Raw genomic sequence first — 18,952 nt, forward strand, 5'->3', positions numbered from 1 at the left:
TTCCTAATTTTCCCTAGAAGGGGAAAAGTATCCATCTATTGGCTTTTGATATGTCATTTAAAGTTTTAGTAGGTTCCCTTTTATGTTTCTTCCTCAAAAATGCCTTTTTCTTCTATTCTTGTAGTCTGAATTCCAATTTCTGTTCGGTCTCTACTTGCAGTGTGGTAAGACTATAGTGCACTCTCAGCACATTTTGAGTAGTAACAAGCCAAAAACCAGGGGTCATGTCCAGGTTCAGATGTTCATGTTAGAGAGGTAAAATATTCATATATAGAGGCAAAAGTGGAGTAAGGGGGAAGGAAGGCAAAGGCTGGAGCTGAAGTTTTGAAAGAAACATACCTTATTTAATGCTACTGACTGCTCAGAAGTCCTAGCATGTTTAATTTGCCAGAACTTCTTAATATCAAATTGCTCTTGTGTCTGAAATCCTGGTTCTCTTGAATTCTTTTTTTTTTTTTTTTTTTTTTTGAGACAGAGTCTCACTCTGTTGTGTTGCTCAGGCTGGAGTGCAGTGGTACAATCTCTGCTCACTGCAAGCTCCGCCTCCCAGGTTCACGCCATTCTCCTGCCTCAGCCTCCCGAGTAGCTGGGACTACAGGCACCCGCCACCACGCCTGGCTAATGTTTTTCTATTTTTAGTAGTGGCGGGGTTTCACCGTATTAGCCAGGATGGTCTCGATCTCCTGACCTCGTGATCCGCCAGCCTCGACCTCCCAAAGTGCTGGGATTACAGGCTTGAGCCACCGCACCTGGCCGGTTCTCTTGAATTCTTTGTTGTGTAGTAATGAATAGTTTTCTATCTTCTTTAGTATTAAGAAATGGCTTTTCTGATCTTCTGAGAAACTAAAACGGTATTATTTCTAATTTTAGATTTCCCCTCACTTCTCAAGGCCTCAAACACAATATCCTCTAATGACATTGTCTTTGGGGTGACCCAAAATTATCATATATTTCTTACTTATGAGCAGAGAGTTTGCAGCTTTTACTTGCTTTGTCTCTTTTAATACCTACAGCCGCCCCCTGGGGGCAGAGGAGGGAGTGTGTATCAAGTATCACATTTCCACAGTTTGCCATTTATTTCCACTTAAGCTGATTACAGGCTGTGTTTACTTTTCGTTATTCCACAGCATCTCTTTAGCTCTATTTCAATGGTAAATCCCACCAACGTGCCAGTCTTTCTCCCTCAACTGGATTCAATCTGAAAAGTAACTTAATAAAATCCTAATTGTAGACTCCCTCTCCCTTGGGGTCAAACTAGAACCCCACTGAGGAAGGAACTCCTACAAACAAAAAAGCAGGAGTAGCCCTTCTTGAGCTGTCTTGACATTATTGATTCTGTGTGGGTGCCGACATCCCAGTCATCTCAAAGAGGAGATTTTGTTAATGAAACAACATGAAGAGGTGAACAGTCTTTTGAGAACATAAGCCAGAGGTAGATGTCCTGGGAATGTGAGTGCTATGGCATTGGGTAGGTGAAAGGAGATGCCTACTTCCACACTCAAACAGAACACTGCACCTCATGCTTTGCTGTGCAGTGGGAGTGGGTGGTTGACCTAGAGGCTTTGATTCAGACCCACATCACAATTTCCCTCTAGAATCTTCTTATTTAATAACTGCTGACCCTGCCATAATAGGTCTCTAGGGGATACACCAATCCTCTTTCAATGTTCTGGCCAAAGAGTGGACAAAAATCCCTTCCCTTGATTTCCCAAGACTTGGGACTCTCAAGAGATTTTACTAAATGACAATGAAAAACAAATAAATTTTAAAAATTATAAAAAAATAAAATCCATTGCAGAGGGTACAATAGTTACTTAGGAATGAGGAATACAAAGTATTATGAAAAGTCTGAAGAATTGACAAATATTTGTGGCTGGTTTCTAGGAAATTTCTCCTTGCTGAGAATAGCTTTATCTGGCTACCCAGAAAGTTTAAGTCCCTTCCACACAGTTCCTAGAAGTCACTCAGGATGTGGTCTTGGTGATTGGGCAGAATATATTGCTATAAAGTCTCAGAAAAGGTTTAGGAAAAGTGCTGGGCTCAATAACTCATGCCTGTAATCCCAGCTCTTAAGGAGGCAGAGGTGAGAGGATAGCTTGAGTCCAGGAGTTCAAGACCTGCCTGGGCAATATAGTGAGACCTCATTCTCAAAAAAAAAAAAAAAAAAAAAAAAAGTTTTAGGAAAAGTTTAAACATATTTGTGTTTTTTAAAGGCTACCTTAGATACAAAATCATTGTCCTGAAATTTTACAGTTGGACTGGGGTGGGGTATAGTATATCTCATGGGTAAGCAGAGTATAGATGGCCTGAGAACAATTTATTGCTCCTTCCTTTGCCACCTGCATATGTGAGGATAACATTCTTTTGCCTGTATAGAAATGAAGTGTGCATTTAATTTTCAGTGTGTGGGTATTCCCCTAGGAATCTCTCTAGTCCTAGCCATGATCACAATGTCTGAATCTACCATAACCAGCCCCCTCTCAGACCCATATACTCTGTCACATTCTCTGTAAGATACTCTCCACAGAATATGTCTCTAGCTCTGCTGGCACCTCCCTGGGGGTCTTTACTAGCTTACTCCCAACTTGCCACTTCATGGAGCATACGTTGCTATACTTCCCACCCTGGACTGCATCCTGTGTGCCTTGACTCTCAGGAGGTCCAGACTGTGTGCATGATAACTAGCAACCACTATGGCGAGCAAGATTCCCACTGCACCAGCAGTGGCTCTCCACCTGCTCTGGGAAGCATACTTCCTTGGGCACTGGGAATGAGCACCCTTTTCAGGTAAAATACCACCCACTAAATACAGGGGTGTCACTATCTTCTCACAGGCCCATCCATAAAAGAGTAGCATAAAGATAGTAATTAAATTATTTAACATTTTCGATATTTTTGTTATTATTCTAAGTACTTTATACAATTAATTTACCTGACATTATTTAACCTTCAAAACAACTCTATAAGGCAGTTACTTTTATTTTATTAAATTTATAAAAATAAATTTTATTTATTTAATAAAATCCCCCATTTTATTTACTTTTTAATTAATTTTATAGAGATGAGATTTCACTCTGTTGCCCAGGATGGTCTTGAACTGTCACTATTATCTTCTAATCTTGACTTTTTTCCTTATATGCTACAATACTGCAATGAATATTCTTGTTGATTTTTTTTCACACCTAAGTGTTTCTATTGGACATATTTTTTGAAATGGAATTTTTAGGTGATAAGGCTTACAAATTTCAAATGTTTAATAGATAGTCCCTAAATCCTCTTCAAAAATGTTTGCAAATTTATAACCCCATTATTTGTGTTCCATTTTTGAAAGATATAAATATGTGTGCAAATCAACTGCTCCGCATGGGCAGTTCCTTACAATTTCTGTAATGGAAAACATAGAGGGAAAACTACTTGCAGTTTCAGTGGGAGAAAAGGTTCCCGTTTCAAGAAAAGACAATTTCAGTAGGAGAAAATATTGTGAAAAACAAGGTAATTTTCTACTTTAAGTCTGTCCTGTGGGCATAAAAAATAGCTGGACATTATCTTCTTCCCAGGCTCTGCTCCCCTCTTCTCTGTCAGGCTGCATTGCTGGTCATTTTTGGCTCCTGTTGGAAGCAAACTACTCTAATGCCTTTGGATAAGATTTTGACCAGGAATTATCTTTTTTTTTTTTTGAGACGGAGTCTCGCTCTTTCGCCCAGGCTGGAGTACAGTGGTGCTATCTGGGCTCACTGCAAGCTCCACCTCCCGGGTTCACGCCATTCTCCTGCCTCAGCCTCCCGAGTAGCTGGGACTCCCTGCCACCGCGTCTGGCTAAATTTTTTTTGTATTATTAGTAGAGACGGGGTTTCACCGTGTTAGCCAGGATGGTCTCGATCTCCTGACCTCGTGATCCACCCGCCTTGGCCTCCCAAAGTGTTGGGATTACAGGCGTGAGCCACCGCACCTGGCCGACCAGGAATTATCTTAAACAGAAAAAGAATACTCTAAGGAGGGGTATACCGGCCAGCACAACGGTAACCCCTCCCCCGGGTTTTCACAAGGACACAAGCTGGTGTGTAATAGACTTATCTGTAAAGCAGACTCAACTCCTAACTGGAATTGTTCCTGATTGGTTAGCAGAAACAGAATTGAGGACTGATGACAGCTGCACAAGAAGATGAAACCATTTCCTTCCTCTTTTCTAAGCTTGTCTCTTAAACCCCACTGGACGTTGGCACAGCGCTGGGATGACTATGGAGACCCTAATGTCTCAGAATGTACGTCCCAGCAACCTGTGGCTGCTTCAACCATTGACAGTTTTGCTGCTGCTGGGTGAGTGAGGGTCATTCTGAAATAGGGCAATTTCAGACATTCCTACTGCCTGGACTCCAGCCACCGGTGTGGTAAGGAGCAGGCCTGGGCTCTGGAAGCAGGGGATAGATTGAAAGAGGAGAGAAGACCCTGAATTCTTAAGTGTTCCAATGGTTCCTAAGGTGAGAATTCAGAGGTAGTTTCGTAGTCCCTGGAAAGTCTATTCTGCACCAAACATTCATGTGTACTTTGTAGTCACGAGGAGGAACAGGAAATGAGATAAAGGGGACATATGAAGTGAATACTCTTATAAAAGATCAACTGGAAACAGGATCTTGAGATGGGTCCTGGAGAAGGAAGAGCCCAAGCTCACCTCCCCTGCCCCTTTCACATACGCAGCTAAATTTGAAGCTGTCTTCTCCTGCTTGACGTTGATCCACTCTCTTCTCTTTTACAGCTTCTGCAGACAGTCAAGCTGGTGAGTAGGCCCTTTGCTTCCTTGTATTGACAGTGTTGTATCCTCATAATATGATGCTGTGTTTGCTGAGGGGGGGATATGTCTATTCCACTGAAAATCAAGCTTGGGTTCAGCATGGGCAGTTCCCCCATTTTAGTGGGGTCTGGGGTTTGCTTCTTGGATCCACTGAAGACCCAAGGGAATGAGGCTGCTGCAAGTACAGATCTTGAACTACATCTACAATAGGACTCTGGTGCCTGACCTCCCTTGGGAGCTCTTTTGGCATCCACAGTCCCTTCAGGGTTATTTATTCCACACCCCTTTCCACTCTCTGCCCCTCAGCAGCTCCCCCAAAGGCTGTGCTGAAACTCGAGCCCCAGTGGATCAACGTGCTCCGGGAGGACTCTGTGACTCTGACATGCCGGGGGGCTCGCAGCCCTGAGAGCGACTCCACTCAGTGGTTCCACAATGGGAATCTCATCCCCACCTACACACAGCCCAGCTACAGGTTCAAGGCCAACAACAATGACAGTGGGGAGTACAGGTGCCAGACTGGCCAGACCAGCCTCAGCGATGCTGTGCATCTTACTGTGCTTTCCGGTCAGTGGAGGAAGGCCCCGGGGTGGACCTGGGAGGGCCAGGACAGATGAAATCTGTTTACAGGAAGAGGTTTGCAGGAAAGAGTGGGGGTAGACTGCTTACTGGGAAGCACTGTTGTGAATTGCTCATTCATTCTCCACTTCACCCGCCCCTTTTGCTTAGCATGTGTGGTGGGGGAAGGGGGAATTTCTAATAATTTTCTCAGCATGTGTTAGGTTGTTTTTGCCTCAGTCTTGATTGAGCAAGGGGGTTACGAGGCCACAAACAGCTGAGTGTGAGAGAAGCAGAAGGAAATCCCTACTTTAAAAAACTACCCTCCTCCTGTGGCAACGTGGTAAAGCAGAGAGGTTGGAGGAAATAGACCTCTAAAGGCTCTAAGGCAGGAGGCTGCCAGACAGGTGTGAGCAGGTGGGAGTGCAGAATCCAGTCTGGAAGATGGGGTCAGAGGTGAGGGGAGGGTGAAGGGTAGATCAGGCAGAGGCTGATAGGCTGTTGCAACTATTTTGACTTTTATTCCTGAGTGAGTTGAGATGGCTTTAATTAAAGGAGTCACATGATCTGATTTAGGTTTATGTAAACATCTGACAGTGTTCAGTTTAATAGAGTCTGTAGAGAAAATGCTTCTAGATAGTATTTCTTTTTTTCCCCCCAAATAGCTGGGACTCCAGGTGCACACCACCATGCCAAGTGACTTATTTTTATTTCTTTTTATAGAGACAGGGTGCTCAGTATGGTGCCCAGGCTGGTCTTCAGCTCCTGGCCTCAAGTGATCTTCCCTCCTCAGCCTCTCAAAGTGTTGGGATTATAGGCATCAGCCACCACGCCTGGCTTAGATACTGTTTCTACCTGCTTCCAATGTCTGAAAATATAAGCACATTTCTATTGTTGTTTACTTGAGCTTCACTCTTGGTGCATAAACCCTGGAGATGGTCACAGGTAAACATTCAGTGTTTTAGATTCTCCTGTTCAACACTGAGAGGGTGATTTGTTTTTGTGGTCCTTTAAGGCTGCTGCTGTACCAGAGAGATCCTGGTGGTGGAGTCGCTTTCTGTTGATGGTGCTCTACTGAAGGGGAATAAATAAATATTGAGTTGACCTCAAAAGCTGCCTAATGACATCATAGCTCCTCTCTGTATTGGCTTCCCAGAGACAGCTGATAGTAATTCTGACTCTTCTTATGAAAATGTAAAAATATAGATAATAAAAATTGAGGGCTGGATGTGGTGGCTCATACCTGTAATCCCAGCACTTTGGGAGGCTGAGGCAGGAGGATCACCTGAGGTTGGGAGTTCGAGACCAGCCTGACCAACATGGAGAAACCCTGTTTCTACTAAAAATACAAAATTAGCCGGGCATGGTGGCGCATGCCTGTAATCCCAGCTACTCGGGAGACTGAGGCAGGAGAATCGCTTGAACCTGGGAGGTGGAGGTTGCAGTGAGCCAAGATCACACCACTGCACTCCAGCCTGGGCAACAAGAGCGAAACTCCGTCTCAAAAAAAAAAAAAAAAAAAAAATTGAGATCTGAAGGGTTGTTAGAGAGAAACTACCTAGTCCCACCCATCCATTGTACAAAGAAATGCAACTGATTAGACCCAAGAGCTCAGCAGTTAATGGCACAGCCAAAATCCCAATCCTGACTTTAGTTTCTGTTTTATGCCATCTCAGTAATGGTACCTGGCCTTTCATATACAGAATACTTTTCTTTTGGCCAGGCACAGTGGCTCACGCCTGTAATCCCAGCACTTTGGGAGGCCCAGGTGGATGGATCACTTGAGGTCGGGAGTTCGAGACCAGCCTGGCCAACATGGAAAAACCCCATCTCTACTAAAAATACAAAATTAGCCGGGCGTGATGGCGCATGCCTGTAATCCAGCTATTCAGGAGGCTGAGGGAGGGGAATTGCTTGAACTTGGGAGGCAGAGTTTGCAGTGAGCCGAGATCACGCCATTCCACTCCAGCCTGGGCAATAAGAGCGAAACTCTATCTCAAAAAAAAAAAAAAGAAAAAGAAAACTGTTTTTTAAATGAATTTTTATTTAAATAAGATAGAATAAATTATATTTATTCCTATGATATAGCAATTTGATTTTCATCTTTATTAAATTTATTGAAACTTTGTTAATAGATTTGTCCTCCGAGGTAGCTGAATTTTGGAATCTGATTACTCTGCCATCAATGAAGGGAAGGAATTGTTGGGAGGGAAGATGTTTGTAGGCAAAAAGGAAAAAGTGATTTTAAGTTTAAAATTTTTCTTGAATGCCCCTTTTATTCAGAGTCACAAATGAATACTGAATTCACCTGTGTGAATTCAAAAGTCATACCTTTTTATTTCTTATGTGGATGGAAGATTTCATGCAGGGTATAGTATGGTCTGAATGTTTCTGTGCCCCCAAAATTCATATGATATGAATTAATCAAATAGCAACCCCCAGGGTGATGGTATTAGGAGGTGGGGTCTTTGGGTAGGTGATTAGGTCATGAGGGCAGAGCCCTTATAAAAGAGGGCCAAGGGACCTCAAAGGCCTCTTCCGCCATGTGAGGACACAGCAAGAAGCCTCAGTTCTGTTCTGTGAACCAAGAAGTAGGCTCTTATCAAAGAAGCTGTAAGCACCTTGATCTTGGACTTTCCAGCCTCCAGAACAGGGAGAAATAAATTTCTGTTGTTTATAAACCACCCAGTTTATAGTATTTTGTTATAGCAGCCAGAACAGACTAAGACAGGGTGGATGAGGGACGATTAAGCCTCTATTTTTTTTTTTTAAACCAGCAACAGCGTGTGGAAAAAAGGGGGGAAAAAGGCTCTACTTCTTTGCTAATACAGTTCGTGGCTGCCCACCCTCACTTCCCAAAGCTTGTACAAAATTTACCATTAAATTAGTAATCCCCAGACCACAAAAACTGATGGCTTCAGGCCCCGTCGAGTAGCCTCTACAGTTACTGAAATGCGCTCATTTCTCTACTCAAACACAGTATTTTAAATTCCTCAGAATTGTTTTAAATATCTGCTCTGCATCTTTGAAACTTCTGAAAACTTCTGTTTTTTAGAAGTCCCATAGATATAATACCATATATTGCCTATGAGAGAATGCTCGCATCTGTCATGAAGCATCTTCATTTCTCTCTGCCAGACATCGTTTCAAGTTCTGTGAGTAATGTACCTCTGAGACTGAAAAACCCTTGGAATCTATCCTTACAACTTCTTCTTATCATATTTGTGCCTTTCAGAATGGCTGGTGCTCCAGACCCCTCACCTGGAGTTCCAGGAGGGAGAAACCATCGTGCTGAGATGCCACAGCTGGAAGGACAGGCCTCTGGTCAAGGTCACCTTCTTCCAGAATGGAGAATCCAAGAAATTTTCCCGTTCGGATCCCAACTTCTCCATCCCACAAGCAAACCATAGTCACAGTGGTGATTACCACTGCACAGGAAACATAGGCTACGTGCCGTACTCATCCAAGCCTGTGACCATCACTGTCCAAGGTATGGGGAGTCTGCCAAGATGTAGGGAGGGGAGAAGAGGGGATGGACAAGGGCTGAGGTCACATGGGCCTACATGGAGGTCTGAGAAAGGCCACAGCAGCAAAATTGGGCACTGGAGCAAAGAGGAGTGGTGTGGAGGCCTGGCTAAGTATGGACCAACAAGTAGGGGCCAGAGCTTAGAGTCCTCACCTCCCAGGTAATAGGTAGTCAGGCTGTTGTTTCACTTTGAAATGCAGGCCCCAGACTAAAGATGGCAGCGAAGCAGAGCTCCCTCATTGACACAGAGGTTCCCTAAGCTCCTGGGCATTCCTAAGAGCTGAGGTTTGCCTCGTTTCCTCTCATGGCTCATGTTATAGCCATTCACTCCAGAAGGTCTGGCATGTCATGGACTGTTCAAGGCTGTGCTCCATAGAGTAATGATGCCTCCAGCTATGCGAGGCTTTGGGCCCACCCTCCGTACTGCCCCCAAGGGCTAAGGGGAGCCCTTCCCTCTGCTCCTGCATGCTCACCAGTGTGCTTTCATTCATTTGGTGGAGAAACCTGGGTAGGGAGGAGGCACAAGTCTAGCCACAGAAACCCTGTGCCGGTGAGGCTGGGGATGTGGTGAGTCTTGCACTGGTGAGTGACTCAGACACAGAAGAGCTTCAGGTGACAAGCACTGGGACATAGCATTGGAGGTGGGAGGTGGGACAGGGAGAATACAAACTTTGTCATTAAAATAGTAACCCCCATCCTGCCCTAACGTCTGTCTTCCCTAGCGCCCAGCGTGGGCAGCTCTTCACCAATGGGGATCATTGTGGCTGTGGTCACTGGGATTGCTGTAGTAGCCATTGTTGCTGCTGTACTGGCCTTGATCTACTGCAGGAAAAAGCAGATTTCAGGTTTGTAGCTCCTCCCGGTCCCTTTTGTTATCAGTTTCTATTTGGCCCAGGCCCTAACCCCAGACATTGCCAGAATCTCACTCTTAGGGCTAGATACGCATTCCGATCTAGGCCCACCTTTTATTTATTAGTTCATTTATTAGTTCATCCTCAACAAGAGCACTAATAGGACTCACCTCACAGGGTTGCCATGGGGATGAAAGAGCCTGATGCTCTTACACCAGTGCCTGGTAGGCAGTAACAGCACACAAACAGGGCTGTTGCCATCCTGGAGGAGGTGGTATGTGAGGGCAGCGCTTAGCTAGGGAAGGAGGACTCTCCAGGCACTGGGCCAAGGCAGGGACTGAGGCTGGGTGGGGCTTATATGAGGGGGGAGTAGAGAGGGCACTGCAAGCCACCGAGAAAGAGAAATAATCCCACTAACACCTCACAAAGCACTTTGCAATTGGTTCATACCCAGGACCTCAGTTACTGATGATAAGTAAATACAGAGAAAAAGAGAGAGAGAGACTGAGACACAGGGGTGTTTTTAAAAGGCAGAGTAAGCCTCAGACAGATGCCATGGAGTGGCCTTTCTGACACTCCTGGCATCCCCATGGGTGAGCTGAATTCTGCCTCTGGACCAGCCCTTTTCCAGGCGGGAGCAGCCCCTGAGCAGGGGAACTAGGGGTGGGAGGACAGGAAGCATCTGCCAGAGGGAAGGCCTGAGCTGGTCCCATCCAACCCTGGCCCTGGTCCTTGGTCCTGAGGACTCAGGCCCCACCGCCTAATCCTACTAACCTCTGTGTGCCCCTCCCAGCTCTCTCAGGATACCCTGAGTGCAGGGAAATGGGAGAGACCCTCCCCGAGAAACCAGGTGAGTACAGGGTTGTCTCAGGGATTCAGTGATGGCTCACCAGGGCTGCCAGTTGGACTGGAGCCAGCGAGAAGGGGCTTGTGCGAGTTCAGCTGGGAGCCAGGGAGGGAGCAGCGATGGGGAGATGGCCAGCGCTCAAATCGCTTGGTCAGCTCTGAGTCTAATTGCTGGGCCTAAAGAGGACCTCGCTGGAGATGAGAAGAGAAACACCAGTCCCAGATACAGAGGAGAGGGCTGTGTTCAAATTTCTAGGACCAGGAATCTGGTGATATTTCCAGAGCAGGAAATCAGAGATACTTTGGTCTTTCTGTGGAGCTTTGGCAGAGCTGGCAAAGGATAGGGCTACAGGCTGTAAGACTGAGGCCAATCGGATGCGGGAGGCAGGAGTCTAAGGGGAAAGGAGGAGGAGGTCTGGAAACCCCTCGATTTGCTGAGGAATCTGCCTCTGTGGAGGGATGGGGTGGAGTGGCCAGGCTCAGCTGTCTGTGGAACACTAAGAGGAGGTTTGGGCTTGAGAAAATTCTGGGGGACTAGGGGCACTAGTGGGCTCTACTCTGTGGGCAAAGCTCGGTTCCGATGCCCAGGCACTCAAGGTTGACTGAATTTTGGCCTGGTTCTGCCCCCATCACACAGTGTAGCCTTGAGCATGTCAGTCTCCCTGATGGGGTTCAGTCTCCTCACTGAGGAAATGAGTGGGTGGCCGGGGTGACCTCTCAGGCCTTCTAGGTCTGACATTCAGGTGGGAGTATGTAAACGAACTTCCAGGAGGATGCCAGGCAACTTCCAGACTGTAGTTAAAGTCAGAGCACAAAGGAAACCAGGGCTTTCTCTGGGGGCTTCCATGACAGTACGAACAGGCAGGAAAAAGAGGCTGTCAAAGACCCCACCTCAGATGGCTGGAGTATGATTCAGAGCAGAGCCAACAGATTTAAGAGCTTGAGCAAAACATCACTCGTTCAGCTGTGCTTGCAGCAAGGTTGCGTGTCCGCTGGCCAGGCCCAGTGGTGATAGGGGCCTGTGTTCACACCAGGGCCAAAGCAGATCTGGAAAAAACAAAGTCCAAGCAACTGGATTATCCGTCTTGTTGTGTGGTTCTGTCTACACTGGCATAAGCACATTTCACAAGGCATTTTTGCAGCCAGGCATTGGGGTTTTTAAAAAAAGGTTTTTTAAAAATCCTTTTCCAAAAGGCAAAGCTGGGTTGCTGGAATAGTTGGGGAATGTATTAGAATGGGAATTCAGAATGTGGTTTGCTGCAGAATTTGGAGCATGGCAGTAAAGACTCTCTTTGTTCAGGGGGTGAGAGAAGAGACTAGATGCGTTGTCTCAGACGCCTCCTAACTTCCTGAGAAATGCTGCTTTGCAGATACTGAGGCTGCTTTTCCCACTGGCAAAGTCAGTTTATGACAAAAACATGAGGCAATTACGTGTGTTTTGGACACTAACCAGAGAAAGTCCTTCCTTCCCTCCCTTCCTCCCTCTCTCCCTTCCCCCCTCCCTCCCTCCCTTTCTCCCTCCCTGCCTCTCTTTTTCTCTCTCCTGTTACTTTCTTACTCTGTTTTCCTTTTTAATGCCATGGAGTACTATATTCTTCAAAGTTCCAACAAAGATGAACTACATTTGACAATGTGGAAATGGCCCTCAGCCTTCTCTCCCTGATGTGGTCAGCAAAAATCTGGACTTTACTTCACTCTGATGCTGAACACCCCGCTCCACCTCTTCCCCAGTATCTCAGATCCCCAAGCTGTCTGGTTTGCTTCTAGGAAAGCTCAGCAATTCCCTGAAAAGAGTGTGGCCCAGGTGACTGCTTCCCTCCACCAGTGTGGCCCGTGGGGAAGGCTGTGGCTGGGTGACCCCAAGGGTGGGTACATGAGGCCATATTTACTTAGCCCTTGGCCTTACAGGACTGTGTCGGGGGGTCAGCAGTCCTTGCCTTGAGTCTGGTTATGGTTTTGCAGGCTCAGCATCAGCATGGGCAGGCCCTTTTCAACAGCAGTGCCCTGGCTAATCTTTTTCTTTTTCCCCACAGCCAATTCCACTGATTCTGTGAAGGCTGCCCAATTTGAGGTGAGTAATCTCAGCCATCTCCTTTTCCTCCTGCCTTGTCCCTTCTCTCCCGTTTCCTCTCTTTTTGCCTTTGTTAATGCAAAATTAAAATGGAGACTGGGCCCGAAAACTCCTGAGCAAACAAAGCCACCCAGGCCTTAGAAATAGCCTTATCATTGCTTAAACTGCAAACATAAGTGAAACTCAAGTTGGATTGTAACTAAACATAGGTAATACTTAACCTGGATCATTTCTGGTAAATGTTTATGTTAGACAGAAATAAGATTTAACCCTAGCCAATCGTAAGCAGCCAACTAACATAATTATGTGACTAAGAACACTTCAATAAGGTACCTCACCCAAAAGACAATTATATAACTGCAAACCTATCAAATTTCTTTATTTTATTTCCACATTTTCCCAATTAATACTTGTCTCTGACTTTCTGTCATTAAAACATTAGACCTCTTTTGGTTGGGTGTCGCCCAATTCATGAATTGCTTCTTACTCAAATGAACTCTTTAAAATTGAATTGTGCCTTAGATTTTTCTTTAACAGTTTGGTGTCAGAAGTAGGATATAAAGTAGAATCTCCCCCAAAGATCCCTAACAGCAATGGGTAACCAGGCATAGGACCCATTGAGCCCATTGTGTTCACCGGTTTCTTCCTACATTTGTGAGTCACTAGGTAAGTCCTTCTCAGGTATCAGGCTTGCAACTTGTGTCCTGAGCTCTCTGAGTTTATTTGAGTAATTTTATTTCTCATTTGATTCAGCGGTTAATCTGGGTGTTTGACAAGTTCATCTGTTTCCAACAGGAACTATTAGTTTCCAGTCAAGGTCTGATTTCTGGATTGGGATCCAGAGGTCAAATTGGGTATTTGACAGATTGAACTAGGTGTTCAACAGAAACTGAACTGGGGGTCCAGTTGGAGTCCTCAGGTAGGTAAATTTCAGAAAGGCAAGATATTATGGCTTTGTCAGAATGTACAGAGTCTGGGACTCCTCCATCTGAAACAGTGATTTTTATGTTCAGATAATATGGGCCCAGAACCTGTGACTTTCTAGAGAAATAGGTGTGCCTTACCAGAGATGACTTAAAGTTGCAATGGTCACAGTGAGGATGTTTAAATCTAGAAAAAATTGTTCATTTAAGGGATGCACTGGGAAAAAATGAGATCCCAAATGTCTCAGAGACAATGATAAATAATTTTGATTGGTATGTAAAGGTTTCTAAAAGAATGATTTAAAAAAATAATCTCTCTAAGTAAATCTTTACAATGTGTTAATAAGAAAGTATTCTAAACCTATTAACCTCTTTGATTGCTTGCTTTTTCCATCTGAACCTACTCAATGCTAACCTCCTTAAAAAATTAGATCCTCAAATGAGCCAGGAGTATCTACAACAACTAAATTTAACTCTTGTTATTGCACACATGAACTATTATAAAAGCAACCACTAAGGCTAAAAATAATAAAAACTAATTGGAAATAGGCCAGATAAACTAGATGTCTCTTTAGTCACTCATTTAAAATTTAATTCACAGTCTCAATAAGATTGACTCCTAATAATAGGTGAAAATGCCCCAAAACTCCTTCTTGGAGAAAGCTTCGTACCCTTTCTCTGGGCCTTTGAGTTGTGCAAATGTTTTTAAAACACAAGCTTCAGCGAAATGACTCATCAAAAAGATAAAAGGAGGAATTTTTTTTTTTTTGGAGACGGAGTCTCGCTCTGTCACCCTGGCTGGAGTGCAGTGATACAATCTTGGCTCACTGCAAGCTCCGCCTCCCGGGTTCACGCCATTCTCCTGCCTCAGCCTCTCCGAGTAGCTGGGACTACAGGCCCCCGCCACTACGCCCGGCTAATTTTTTTGTATTTTTAGTAGAGACGGGGTTTTCACCGTGGTCTCGATCTCCTGACCTCGTGATCCGCCCGCCTCGGCCTCCCAAAGTGCTGGGATTACAAGCGTGAGCCGCCGCGCCCGGCCAAGTATTTTTATTTTCAATCTGGGTATTTGCATAGGTTCAATAAGAATCTATTCTCCTTGTAACAGGACATAATTGGGTAAGTCCTTGGCTTGACTTCTTAGCCTAGAGAGGCTTTTAAAGGTCTAATCTGAGATTTCTCAATTACTAGATAGTTTTTAAAAACTAAAGTTGACTGATACAAAGTCAGTAAAGTCTCTTGGATATCACCAAAGCTCTGGCTAAAATATATTTTAGAATTACTGTTTTTGTTATACCTATATAAATAATCAGGTCAAATTTAATGAAACTAGATTTATTTTTGCAAAAAAAGTTAACTTTGATTTTTGGTAAAAATGGAAAATAAAAATATTTTTCTCCAGAATAAAAAAGATTATATTTTAGCAGAAAACTATTGTGCATCCATTGTCAAATTCTAGGCCTGTTCATTTTCTTTGAAGTTTTATTATCTCCCTATAAACCAGATTGACTCCTGAATTTTTTTTTTTTTAGTTCCACTAAAAACTAAAACTGCCCTTTTCCAAAGCTCTGCAAACTGAAACTGGTGATTTTAAGCTTCAGAAAAATCACTACAACAGAGCACGTATGCCTTAATGCCAATCTTAATGCCTGTTGCTATCTGGGTCACTCAGAGAGTTTACCAGAATATTTATTGAAATAACCAGAGACATTCAAATTGCAAACCAGTAAAGCACATCACATCGCAACTGCTATCTTCAGTCTACCATTTAAACTTGCCTCAAACTCACATCTAGAAATTGTTTCACCTAGCTGTCCTCTAAACTCAAAAACTAAGATCATAATTTGCTCCAAATATTAACTTTGTTTTTTTAATAGAAGAATACTCTGAATTCCTTTCAAGCAATACAATCTAAAATGAGCAAGTTAGCCTCAATACCACCCCAAAATAGAAGTTCTTGATATCTTGACAGCTTAACAAGGAGGAGCTTGTGTTCCTACTGATGTCAAAAGAAATGCTTAAAGATCTCAGTTGGCTTTATGGTGATTCTAGAACTGGGCAATACTTGCCTCCTTAAATTAGAATAAGGTTTCCAATGAGTTACAGCAGAGGAGATTGGCTTCATAGACAGAAAAAGGTCTGAAGAAAGCAGAAACAAAGAATTTAAAGTGGATTGGCTATTTTAAAGCTGGTTAAAGTTGCAAAAGACAGAAATAGGGAAACAGAATAATAAATAACTAGTTGGTTAACATCAGGTTACTCTTTTGTAAGGATGCCAATTGAAACTGGCCTGTTTGGGAAATTAGATTTTTAGGTTATTAGGTTATTATCTCTCTCTCCTGATTTTTCCAAAGGCCAGATAAGAATGTAGTTTCTGTTTGGTGACTGGAAACTTTATCATGGGTGATTCCATTTTGATTTTTAGTCTGTTCTGTTTGGGCCTAGTGCAGGAGCTTAGTGCAAAACAATAGCCTCCTAAAATTTAAAAGACTTTAAAGAACAAATATGAGTTTTTCATCAGATAATATTTATTTGTATTCATTAATTTATTTGATTGGTTAAGTCCTGGCTCCCGAGAATCTTTGCTCAGAGGAATTTTTCAATCCTTGGCTATTATTCTCCTTATAGTTATTGTATTTACCTCCTTGGTGTATTGAATTATCCTATGGGTTTTAAATGCTTTCCTGCAGCCACCTGGACATCAAATGATTGCCATCAGAAAGAGACAACTTGAAGAAACCAACAATGACTATGAAATAGCTGACGGCGGCTATATGACTCTGAACCCCAGGGCACCTACTGACGATGATAAAAACATCTACCTGACTCTTCCTCCCAACGACCATGTCAACAGTAATAACTAAAGAGTAACGTTATGCCATGTGGTCACACTCTCAGCTTGCTGAGTGGATGACAAAAAGGGGGGAATTGTTAAAGGAAAATTTAAATGGAGACTGGAAAAATTCCTGAGCAAACAAAACCACCTGGCCCTTAGAAATAGCTTTAACTTTGCTTAAACTACAAACATAAGCAAAACTTCACTGGGGTCATACTACATACAAGCATAAGCAAAACTTAACTTGGATCATTTCTGGTAAGTGCTTATGTTAGAAATAAGACAACCCCAGCCAATCGTAGGCAGCCTACTAACATATAATTATGTGACTAGGGACTTTCTAACAAGATACCTACCCCAAAAAAACAATTATGTAATTGAAAACCAATCAATTGTCTTTATTTTGCTTCCACATTTTCCCAAAAAATACTTGCCTGTGACATTTTGCCACCGGAACACTAAACTTCATGAATTGCACCTCAGATTTTTCCTTTAACATCTTTTTTTTTTGGAGACAGAGTCTCAATCTGTTACCCAGGCTGGAGTGCAGTGGTGCTATCTTGGCTCACTGCAAACCCACCTCCCGGGTTTAAGCGATTCTCATGCCTCAGCCTCCCAGTAGCTGGGATTACAGGCATGTGCCATCATGACCAGCTAATTTTTGTATTTTTATTTTTTATTTAGTAGAGACGGGGTTTCGCAATGTTGGCCAGGCCGATCTCGAACTTCTGGCCTCAAGTGATCTGCCCGCCTCGGCCTCCCAAAGTGCTGGGATGACCAGCATCAGCCCCCATGCCCGGCCTCTTTAACATCTTCTTTCCTATGCCCTCTCTGTGGATCCCTACTGCTGGTTTCTGCCTTCTCCATGCTGAGAACAAAATCACCTATTCACTGCTTATACAGTCGGAAGCTCCAGAAGAACAAAGAGCCCAATTACTAGAACCACATTAAGTCTCCATTGTTTTGCCTTGGGATTTGAGAAGAGAATTAGAGAGGTGAGGATCTGGTATCTCCTGAACTAAATTCCCCTTGAGGAAGACAAAGCGATGCTGCAGTTCCCAAAGAGAAGGACTCTTCCAGAGTCATCTACCTGAGTCCTGAAGCTCCCTGTCCTGAAAGCCACAGACAATATGGTCCCAAATGACTGACTGCACCTTCTGTGCCTCAGCCCTTCTTGACATCAAGAATCTTCTGTTCCACATCCACACAGCCAATACAATTAATCAAACCACTGTTATTAACAGATGTAGCAACATGAGAAATGCTTATGTTACAGGTTACATGAGAACAATCATGTAAGTCTGTATGACTTCAGAAATGTTAAAATAGACTAACCTCTAACAATAAATTAAAAGTGATTGTTTCAAGGTGATGCAATTATTGATGACCTATTTTCTTTCTTTATTTTTCTATAATGATCATATATTATCTTTGTAGTAAAACATTATAACCAAAACATTCTGTTTACCTTTTCAGGGCTGTATTGATTGGGGTGTAGACTGAACTGTCTGGGGTCTGTTTCTTTTCGGTGATAAAAGTCTTGAGAAGGTAGTAATGGATAAGATGTGAGGGAGAGGAGAGATGGAGACTTGGAGTGTAGGGTGAGTGCCCCTCTTCTTAAAATTGAATACTCTTCTTCTAATGAACTTGTATTCTTGTTTCCATGTCTTCTTCCCTTTTCTTCTATGGCAAATAAAACACTCACTTTGTTTTGGAACACAAGTTCTCAGAAAGGCAAACTTCAGGTGAGTCGTCAGTGGAGACTGCTGACTTCTTGCACTGCTATTTTCCCAGTGCAGTTACCAGAAGGATGTGACTTTCTCAGAGAAGTCATTCCAGGCAGATTAGAAACATGACTGACAGTCTCCTTGATGGTTTGGTGAGTGCCCTTAAAGAGGCTTCCATTTTCCTGGGACACAGCATCACTGTGCAAAATTCTTGCATTTGAAAAGTAGCAGCTTTCTCTGTTGGATAGTTTACATCGATTTTTAAGGAGGCTATGGAGCTTCCACCCACCCTTCCAGACTCTATGTATTAGTCTGTTCTCATGCTGCTATGAAGAAATACCTGAGACTGGGTTATTTATAAAGAAAAGAGGGTTAATTGACTCACAGTTCCTCATCGCTGGGGAGGCCTCAGGAAACTTACAATCACAGCAGAAGGCAAAAGAGAAGCAGGCACCTTCTTCACATGGTGGCAGGACAGAGTGAGTGCAAGCAGGGAAGGTGCCAGACACTTATAAAACCCTAAGCTCTTGTGAGACTCACTCACTATTATGAGAACAGCATGGGGAAACCGCCCCCATGACCCAGTTACCTCCACCTGGTCCCACTTTCGACAGATGGGGATTATGAGGATGACAACTCAAGACGAGATTTTGGGTAGGACACAGCCAAACCATATCACCCTAGACAGAGGCTCCACAAATATGTAAAACCTTGTTAAAACCTGCTTTTACATTAAAATCCACCCAGCAATCTGACTGCTTCTCAGTATTCTACTCCTACCGCCCTGGTCCAAGCCACCATTATTTCTCACTTGGATTACTGCAATAG

General features: G+C 43.7%; 1 protein-coding gene across 6 annotated transcripts; it reads left to right on the top strand.

Moving 5' to 3' along the window:
* The first annotated feature begins 4,164 nt into the window (after window positions 1-4,164).
* On the top strand, window positions 4,165-17,764 carry FCGR2A (Fc gamma receptor IIa). 6 transcript variants are annotated; one of them, XM_063625005.1, is made up of 8 exons: window positions 4,180-4,317; window positions 4,754-4,774; window positions 5,096-5,353; window positions 8,580-8,834; window positions 9,593-9,715; window positions 10,515-10,571; window positions 12,601-12,638; window positions 16,252-17,764. In XM_063625005.1, the coding sequence occupies exons 1-8, from the start codon at window positions 4,233-4,235 to the stop codon at window positions 16,423-16,425; spliced, it is 1,011 nt and encodes a 336-aa protein (XP_063481075.1). In that variant the 5' UTR covers window positions 4,180-4,232; the 3' UTR covers window positions 16,426-17,764. The 6 variants fall into 6 exon arrangements, with proteins under 6 accessions (XP_063481077.1, XP_063481078.1, XP_063481075.1 ...); XM_063625006.1 differs by having other exon boundaries at window positions 5,099-5,353; XM_063625007.1 differs by lacking the exon at window positions 10,515-10,571 and having other exon boundaries at window positions 4,165-4,317.
* The last annotated feature ends 1,188 nt before the right edge of the window (window positions 17,765-18,952 follow it).

This window comes from Symphalangus syndactylus, chromosome 12 (genome assembly GCF_028878055.3).
Source record: "Symphalangus syndactylus isolate Jambi chromosome 12, NHGRI_mSymSyn1-v2.1_pri, whole genome shotgun sequence".
Taxonomy (NCBI): domain Eukaryota; kingdom Metazoa; phylum Chordata; class Mammalia; order Primates; family Hylobatidae; genus Symphalangus; species Symphalangus syndactylus.

Bases quoted from the DNA above. Each gene is read 5' to 3' on its own strand.
- FCGR2A (XM_063625005.1), top strand. From the start codon at position 4,233: ATGACTATGGAGACCCTAATGTCTCAGAATGTACGTCCCAGCAACCTG. The intron at 4,775-5,095 runs GTGAGTAGGCCC...TCTGCCCCTCAG, and splicing joins TTCTGCAGACAGTCAAGCTG to CAGCTCCCCCAAAGGCTGTG. The intron at 5,354-8,579 runs GTCAGTGGAGGA...TGTGCCTTTCAG, and splicing joins GCATCTTACTGTGCTTTCCG to AATGGCTGGTGCTCCAGACC.